Here is a 9,719-nt window from a genome sequence, read left to right as displayed (position 1 = left end):
CAAACACAAGCAACCCAATAAACAAACAACAAACAAACACACACACAAAAAAAACCCCACAACTTTGATGGAAAAAAAAATTCTGTGAAATTGTTAAGAATTTTTGCTTTTCATGCTGTCACCAGTCTCAGCTATACAAACAGGGAGATCTACACTTGTATTAGAGCTATTTTTGTATGCAGTCCAGTGTCTGGTGGTGGCAAGACTGGAGCAAATACAGATAATTCTTTTCTAGCACGTTTGTTTCACCAGAATGAGGAATGAATGGACAACAATGGGTGCGGAGCAGACTGTCTTGATGCAGCGTGGTTGTAAGTTCAGCTGTGTTACAAGGCATAAAATCTGGGAGCTGCAGAAGTGTAAAACCCATGTTGCCCTTTCCCACAGTGCATCATACTCTGTTTCTTTCCTAAACTTGAGACTTAAAATGAAATATTAACTGAAATTTCCATGACTCAGTCTCACTATACAGTGGTTTGGAACTAAGTTGTTTTCAGATAAACTGGACATCTTTTCTTTCAGGACCAGCACTTGCAGATGTGGGAGAAGCTATGAAGGAGCTTTCTGAGGTCAAGGACTCTTTAGATATGGAAGTGAAACAAAACTTCATTGACCCACTTCAAAATCTTCATGACAAAGATCTGAGAGAAATACAGGTATTGTCCACAATGTGGCCTTTTAATAATGCCAAGTGTGCAGACTCTGTATGCATCCAAACTTTTTATTATTTTTTTAGTTTAAAATGGGCTTCCAGATTTGCAGATGAGCTGATTTTAGGTTGGTTTGTTTTGTTGGTTCTTTTGTTTGGTTGATTGGTTTTTTTGCTTGAGTTTTACATTTCAGTTCTGTCTTTCTTGTTGATGGTTTAGAAAGGCAAGTATCAAAATTCTAACATTTTTTGATAGTAGCATTGTCAAGCTTATTCAGGCATGAACACAATACTCTAATACTACTGTTTCAGAGCTCATTTCTCTAAACAGATGATCAGATGTTTACCTTCCTATTTTTTAGTGTATGACATGTGAAGGCATTTTGATAGTTGCCTCTGGACCATCTGTATGAAGACTGTGTCCAAAATATTCCTAGGAACTTTGAACATAAATGTGGTTCACTTGCATGGATTATGTGATTAGTAATCCAAGAACCAGCCGTCATTTACAGAGAAAAATCTGTTTGCACATGTACTTCTGCGTGTACAACCTGATTTTATAATTGTGGAAGTAAAAGTGCCTCCCTGTTCAGCCCATGCCTATCTGTGTAAGTAACTGTTTTTCTGAGCTCAGTAAAACTTCCATATTTTTAAATGTGGAAGAAAGATGTCTTAGGCAGTTTAAGGTAATTTACAAAGTCAACAAAGTTATAAATATCATAATAGATGACAAATTGATTCTTCTGAGAGAAAGTAAGCACCTAATGTAATCATGCTTATGCTAGTAGCATTAACTTTTGGGCAGCTTGATGTGGCAGCTGCTAAACAGATTGACATGAATGTTACATCAGTTAACAAACTAGTAAATCTTTAAGAAAAGATAATATGATTCTTCTATGGTCTGATGGAAATAAAAATATTTGCTATGTTGGTTTGTTTATAAAAGTGTTATAGAGGTAAAAATGTACTAGCTTGTGTTTTAAATAGTTTTCTCTTAAACATCTATGGAGAAACCATAGTGCTCAGGCAATTCTGCATCAGAGTTAAAAAGAAAGAAATTTGCATATTGCTTATGCAGGTGGTAACTGCAGTTATCCAGTCTGTGTGGACTTTTTTAATGTTAAAGGTCTGTCATTTGAACAGCCCCTCACCATTGGTTTTTTAAATAATAAGTAAAACCACCTACTTCATTGGTCTGTATTTCTTTCCTCTGAGAAGGGTTGATGTCCAGCAAAAAGCACATGCTTGGAAATGTACATGGACTGCCTGATTTCAGTGCAGTATAAGGAGAGTTGGAGAACATCCTTTATTCTGTGCTTGCATTTGCATTTTTGTTTTTTAGCATCACCTAAAGAAAATGGAGGGTCGTCGCCTGGATTTTGATTACAAAAAGAAAAGACAGGGCAAGCTCCCTGATGAAGAACTTCGCCAAGCTCTGGAGAAGTTTGATGAATCAAAAGAAATTGCTGAGTCAAGCATGTTCAACCTTCTGGAGATGGATGTGAGATATCCCTTGTTAATCTTAGAAAGATATTGGTTGAGCAGTGAAGGGAGTCTAAAGCAGTCTAAAACTCGAAAGCCTTATTAAATCCATGATGTCACAGATTCCTGTCACTGTACAACTGGGAAGCACTTTCCTCCTTGTTGGACTCAGTGAGAGTCTCAGAAGCTATAGTAATGTACAGCAAACACATATAAGACTAATTTTATAGGTATTTTATAGTTAAATGAGCAGAAGAATATAAATTCTCTGTGGCATTGTTGTGCTTCCTAAGTGCATAGTGTAACTTACAAAATGAAAATAGCTTCCTTCTTAGAGTTATATAAATGTAAGTCATGACTTTTACTTTGCTGTGGTTTTGGGATTGAGCCAAAGCTTTTGCTCGTGTGTGGGCTACTAAGAGAACTGGTGAAGATCAGAAATTATGCACTCACAAACTGATCATCTCTGCTGTGATTAGATGAAGTAGTGAATAAGAAAACCAAGATAATGCGACTGCACAAATCTATACCATATTTTTTCCTTACAGACTGGTTGTTAATCTATTTATAATTAACGTTGAAACTGTAAAATCAAGTGTGAAGAAAATTCTGTCTCTTTCAGATGAAAAATTATTGCAGCTGAAGACTGTCTTACAAAATATGTGATCAAAGGAAACTCACTTTAAATAATTCTATCGAAGTAAATGATTGGCTTTATTTAAAGTTTAAATACACATCTAATTTAATACTTCATTTTGTTACCAGATTGCTGCAGAGGGGCATACAAACCTGAAAATATTTGCATGTTAGAAGTTAAATGTAGCTGTGCTGAAATGAAAGAAGTGTAACAAGCTTGTAGCTTTAATCCTTGCAGTAACATCCAACCCCATGTGGCCAGAGAGTGCTGTTCTATATCACACCATTGTGGCCTTGTGTATTACGGAAACTGCTAGAAATTGCTTTGTCCACACAAAAGTTTTGGATGCTTTTTTCCCTCATAAAGCAGAATTCTATTGGCCTTTGCTACAAATACTCTGCATCCAAGAATACATGTTACCTTCCTGTTTTGGTCTGCTTCACTGGCCAGAACACAAAAGAAACTTGACCATAGTCCTTTTAATTTTGTGCCCCTCAAGGGCAAGAAGGGAGAAGGTGTACTATGCTCTCATTACAGTCTCATTTTTACTTTCATAGTATTTGCTGAATGAGGTAGGTCTTTACTCTCTGTTGCTGAGCTATTAGTTCTTACCTGAGATCCAATGTTTTAATGTCAATCCTCAGATTGAACAAGTGAGCCAGCTTTCTGCTCTTGTACAAGCCCAGCTGGAGTACCACAAGCAGGCCACACAGATCCTTCAGCGAGTTACTTCCAAGCTGGAAGATAGGTAATGGACTTTTTGCAAGTTTGTATTGGTTTTTTTTTGTTTGTTTGTTTGTGGTTTTTTTGGGGTTTTTTTTGTTTTTTTTTTTGTTTTTACAGAGGCAGAAAACCTGTGAGTAGAATGCAATGCTGTTATCTTTTGCAATTTAGTAATTGTATGTTTATGAAAAAAGCCATTTCTTTAGGCAATTGCAAGCTAAGGGTTTTATGTTTTGGAGATGCACATACTTCTGAGTATGACTGAGTTCAGGAAGACATGTTAGCTCAGTACATCTGTTAAATGTCATTTAGCTGGAAGCACATGTTTAAAACTACTGAAGTTAGCGGGACATACAGCTCTGGAATCCTCACCTTTCCTTCATGTATTCACAAAGTCGTCTTTATGAGAAGAGATGTTAATGATTGCTATAGAAAAAGATTATCTTGTTACATTCTCGTCTACCTGACCCAGTTAGTGAGGCCCTTATCATTTGCCACCTTATCAAATACTTTTTCCTCAGCCTTATTATCAGATGAGACTTGATACAAGGCTTAATTGAGTTTGCCTATTCCATTCTCTTTTCTGTAATTGTGACTGCTATCTGAGAATTGATGCAATATCTTTTTAACAGAATTTTAGAACTTTTAGTTTTGAATTGTTGTTGCTATCAACACAAAACATACTGTACCCTCCTGAAATCAGGAAAATAACATTTATAAAAGTTAATCAGCATGCCACACACATGTCCATCTTCAAGAAAACAACATACGGGAAAGATTTCTTTAGTCCACATGGTTCTGGAAGACTCTTCCTAAAAGCTGGGCATACTTTTCAAGACAAGATAAAATTCTCATACTATCTGAAGACAGCTTTTTAATCATGCGTGATTCTTTGTTGTTTTCTGATGTCATTAGTGTAGATCTAGTTTCTGGTACTACTGGATCTGTCAGTGTTTATTTTCTCAGTACACAGTTCTTAAGTCTCATCCAGTTCTAAACTAAAATTTCTCTGTGATTAGGAGCAGCAGTTGTTTTGGTAGGTAGGTTGCCCAGCAGGCTGGCTGTTTCTGGATACAGTTTGCACTACTGTCTGAACAGATAACAAAATGATTTTCAGCACTTCCAAATGAACACCGCAATTATCTTACTTTACAGAAGCATTAAAAAGTCCTCAGGAGCAGATAGGTTGTTCTGTAGTCCCTAAATTATGCCATAAAGTGAGCATAACTGTCTCTGCAACAGATTTCTCTGCTTGTATAAGTTCAGAAAATCCTTTGCCTTTTCTAAAATTTTGCTAAATTGACAGTATCTCTGCTTTAAGTTTCAGCTCTGAATTATTTTAGCTTTTCATGAATCTTGCATCAGACTCTTACAGATCAGCTGAAGTAAATCTTTTGCATAAACTTACTGGGAATCCCTAGTTGTAAAGAGTGTGCTGGCTCAATGACCCTTTGTCCGCACTGGACAGAAATGAAAGCACTGTGATATGCTTATGCCAGGGAATAAGAAGGGATGTAGAGCTGCTATTATGTCAACTATTGTGTTTGTTTCATAGAATTTTGTTATTTCTTTCTTCAAAACTCTACTGTTTTGAAAAAGTAACTTCTGTTACTGAGTGAAATACAGCAAAGCCTTTTTATTTGTTTCTTTTGACAACTTCATTAATGTGCAATTGTAATATATTTTTGTTTATGAAGAAGTAAAGCAGTCTCTGGGGACTACCTAATATTGATAATATTTTGGATGGATAGGAAACCCTTGTTATCAGGACCAAAATTGTTTAAGCAATTAGAAGCAAATCTTTTTAATAGGAAAATGAAAATGTACTACCAACAGCAAGTCCTGGGCAGATCTAGAGAAGGGTAGAGAAACAACTTTTCCTTTAAATACAGAGGTCTTGACTCAAGTATTCTTCCATATGCAGTATTACAAGTATATGTGGCAGCTGTTCTGCATAAGAACCTCTGATTCTGTCATCATCCCTTCTCTGGATTTTACAGTGGAATCTGAAAATGGACCCTTTCCTAGAAATTCTAGATTTCTCAGTTGGAAGAATAAGTTGAAATTATGTGTAGTATTTTTATCTGAGAGTCAGGAAAACTGGAGTGTTTTTGCCTTTGTGAACTGTATGCCTTTGTGAAACAAGTATTCCAGATTACAAATAAATTAAGTCTGCAGCTGAAGTCAGTACATTCCCACACAGTCTGCTCACAAAATGACAAGAGTTGGCATCAACCAACCAAATATTTAAGGTTTGCCAGAGATAGAAGCAAAAATCATGCTAAAAATGAGGGCAGAGACGTTTGTACATCCCTTTTGTAAGCACTGCTAAGCACGTAACAAAATTTTATCCATTGGAAGCTCTTTGTTATTGTTAGATAAAAGGAAGCCAGACAAAACGCTAGGTTTCTAGGGGGAAAGAATAATTATCAGCCTCATGACATTGTCACATCAGGTGATTTTTGGCAATTTAAACTAGTGTTGTAAACAAAAAATTACTCCAAATGACAAAACTTCTTTAGCCAGTATGATTGGTAGTTGGCAACTGCAGCCATGGAAATAAAGATGTTTGGGGGTATCTCATCAGTTAACAAGAAACTAACTTTTGACATTTAACTTTATATTTTGGCAGAATAAAGCAGGCATCGTCTCAGCCAAGGAGAGAATACCAGCCCAAACCCCGTATGAGTCTGGATTTCTCATCTGGTGACAATACTCAGCACAATGGAGGAATATCCCATGCCACCACACCCAAACCATCAGGTAATAGCAGTAGCAATGTGAGAATAAAAGCTAATGGTATCTGAAGTTTTGTTACAATGCAGGAGTTCCATTCTATCTTCTAGAGCTGTTGATTCTTCTTAAAGAGTACACATCTCCAGGCAGGAGAGCAGGAGTGGATCATCCACTGCTTTAAATTTGTCTTTGGGTCAAAAATTTCCTTAGTCGGAGAAGCTCAAAGAGATGCTGCTGTACTAAATTCACTTTGAAATATGGCTCTTTACAAAATAGGGATTTAGAAAATGGAAACAACAACTGGAAGTTTTCCATGAAGATGCAGAACCCTGAACCTCACTCCAAACACCCATAACCTTATCCTGATTTTTAAAACTAGAGACTACAACACAAAGAGCCTGAAAATAAAAATCACTAAAAAGAAAAACAAAACCATCTGAGTTATTTTCTCAGCACAAGCATGCTGAAGCATTTATATGGCTGTGCATAATAATTATCTTAAAGAAGCATTTATTTCAAATCATCACATACTAAGAAAGCCTTATTACTGGTTTTTCACAGTTATGGTCAGTTATCCCGTGTTATATTGAGGGCTGTCCTCTGTCCAGACCCTGACCTCAGTTATTCCAGTTCCTCTCAGTGACGGTTGCTAGCATGCTCCTCCTTTCAAGACTGGATTCCTTTTACTACATCTTTAATTGGGATTTTCTTCTTCCCATCACATCCTGATGTGAATGTTTGATGTTCTTCCATATACAGGCAACAGTATCTCCATTTGGTACCTGAAATTGGAAATTGTCTTGCAAGCTCCTAGTAATCCCCTCACTATGCTAGCAAGGACAGGGATGCAGTGGAGGTTCTTTGTGCATTAGCATGGCTTGAGTCTTGCATGCTAAAGATCTCTTCATGCCACCAGTAAATTTCTTCACATCTATTTTATATTGTCATCAACACTTGTCTGTGCTAACACAGTGCAGACTGATGTTCCTGCCTCTTCAGCATTTGTGTTTTCCTCTTCAGAGAGCAGTATTTAGCATTTTCTTCAATAGGGGCGCTTTCTTTGGAAGTGTTTATAAGTTTCAGAGAAACACCACCGTTTTTGAAAATTCTTTAATATGTATTTGTGTTGGTTCATTCAAAGCTCTGATCTTCTGTGGTCATTAGAGTTTATTTGCAAAGTCTTCTAAATTCAGCTGGTAGCAGTGTGAATGCCAAACGTGTTGTAAGGCTTGTTGATACCAGCAGAATAGTCTTCATGGCAAATAAAGGAGAATACAGTGTGAGCGATACCTAAAGAAAGTAAGTTTCACTACAGAAATTATTAAATTAAATCTGGTATTTGAAAATCTTGCTGTGTTGGCATCTATAGGAATGGAATATTTTTCTCCTAAAATAGCACAAGCAGAGGCCCTCTAGCCATAGTGAGTGCTTAAAATAAAAGAGAAAAAAGTTTGACTCTGAAAGCCAGGATACATGAAAAAGCTGAAATTCATATTCTTAGAAGGGTCATTATGGTGGTGGTTCATGCTGACGACGGGAAGTGCATGAACTTTCACTACAGAAAGTCAGGTAGGGATATAAGATTCCGTACAATTTAATGCTGCTAAACCCTAAATAATTTTGACGAGTAACAATTTTACTTTTGATAGGCTTGAAGCTATAGAATCTTGAGAGGATGTGGGGAGTGAATATGTAGGATGGGAGGAATATTTATATTGATTTCATGTAACATATGAAAATCTAATCTAACATTGCTAGTGGCAATATATCCATTAACCATCTTAAAGGGTTTATGATCAGATGTTCATGAACTAGCATATTAGAAAGCTTTCAATTTCAAACTTATTCTGAATCTATCCTGTTGGCCCTACAATCAAGTGTGTTGTGAGAATGGGGAGACAACATCTTTGGACACCTCATATTAAAAATCAGAGGAATGGGAGCATATACAGTGGTTTACTGTATAGCTATAGCTGTGAAATTTCCAAATAAAGGACGAAGGCACAGCTGTACCTATACTCTTGATTTAAGCTACCCCTTACACTACTTTCCTGAGGTAAATAGACAAAGCATCTCTGTACCAGTAAGGCTGGAAATAGATTAGGGCTTTTGTTTCATTTTTTGAGTTTTGTAAGCAGATAAAATTTGATCCCATAGCAATCACAGCCATGCTTTTAGGCTTGACTATAGCTTTGCTCTTTCAGTATCCTCAGACATTTATTTACTGTCCCACATGAAGGCTGCCAATAGCTGACAGCTGTCTTTTAATTAAGTTTATCAGTCCAAATTCAGATTGTATCAAAGAACTGTCACCAGCATATGGCTGATACCAGAAACAACTAAATCTGTAGTAAGTTAAATGGTAAAAAGGACGTTATAACTGTTGAGATTCTAAAGTTTCTTCATGTTTTTTCTCCACAGGTGTTCATATGGATCAGCCATGCTGCCGAGCTCTGTATGACTTTGAACCAGAAAATGAAGGGGAGCTGGGATTTAAAGAGGGTGATATCATTACCCTCACTAACCAGATTGATGAAAACTGGTATGAGGGGATGCTCCATGGCCAGTCAGGTTTCTTCCCCATCAATTATGTTGATATTCTAGTTCCATTACCCAATTAGGATGGCTGATCCACCACCTCTGACCCAAATAGTTGTGTCAGTACCACTGCTTTCAAAATGCTGCTTCTTACACCTTAAAAGTGCAAACTGCAGTGGTTAGAGTCATCAATTCCCACTGAACATCTTTGGTTTACGTGTTGTAATACTACATGGTGGTGATGTGTGGTATCTTCTGAGCCAGCATAGTGCGCGTTAGTTTATTGGCCGTGCTGGCCTGGTGGTAATCAGAGCCCATACTAGATGAAGCTGGGAAGATGATGGCAAGCTAAGAAGGTAACTCATAGTGGAGTAGCTGCAACTGGTAATGGTATTGGGAAGATAATGCCTATCACCACTATATGACTTTTCAGTCTTAGTTCTCTATAAGAAGAAGGAAAAGTTCTTGCCATTCCATCTTTCCCTTCCTAGTGATACAGTTCACACAGGTCTAACCCTGACTAACCAGAATTCTATCTATCTTGGAACCAAACTAGCTTGCTGTTCTCACAGAGACAGTGCAAATGTGGACCCTCTGGTTTCTCAGAAAGTGAACCACCGTACTGTGTGTCCTGCTGCTCTCTTCTCATTTTTGTGTTCTTAATTATGGTTAAATGGCCTATTTCTATCCAGAGGTAAACTGTAAACCATAAAATGGGGATTCCTGTAGTAAAAACCTTCAACCATAAATCACCTGAACTTGCCCTTCAGGAACTTTGAGCATGCTCACCAAAATGCCAGTAAGAGGGCAAAATGGGGAATAAAACTGGCATTTGTTAAGTGTTTTTTTGTCAAGTCTTAGCACAAAATAATGCTGCTTAAGCACCAGATATCCCTTGCAAACTCACTGACTGAGGAATACAATAACCAACCAAACATGACCCTGACTTGATTT

The 9,719-nt window shown here is 37.2% G+C and overlaps 1 protein-coding gene across 1 annotated transcript in view; it reads left to right on the top strand.

Annotated features, from left to right (window-relative positions):
• Positions 1 to 9,335, top strand: part of SH3GL2 (SH3-domain GRB2-like 2) — a gene marked incomplete at its 5' end in the record, with an annotated part of 10,928 nt that extends 1,593 nt beyond the window's left edge. The window contains 5 exons of the mRNA XM_008942448.1: positions 523 to 656; positions 1,992 to 2,150; positions 3,413 to 3,516; positions 6,124 to 6,254; positions 8,649 to 9,335. Of these exons, the coding sequence (XP_008940696.1) occupies positions 523 to 656; positions 1,992 to 2,150; positions 3,413 to 3,516; positions 6,124 to 6,254; positions 8,649 to 8,848 (728 nt within the window). The remainder of the gene's footprint in view (positions 1 to 522; positions 657 to 1,991; positions 2,151 to 3,412; positions 3,517 to 6,123; positions 6,255 to 8,648) is intronic.
• Positions 9,336 to 9,719: the final 384 nt, after the last annotated feature.

This window comes from Merops nubicus, unplaced genomic scaffold, assembly GCF_000691845.1.
Source record: "Merops nubicus isolate BGI_N331 unplaced genomic scaffold, ASM69184v1 scaffold45616, whole genome shotgun sequence".
Lineage (NCBI taxonomy): Eukaryota > Metazoa > Chordata > Aves > Coraciiformes > Meropidae > Merops > Merops nubicus.
This window is presented reverse-complemented; position numbering and strand designations above follow the sequence as displayed.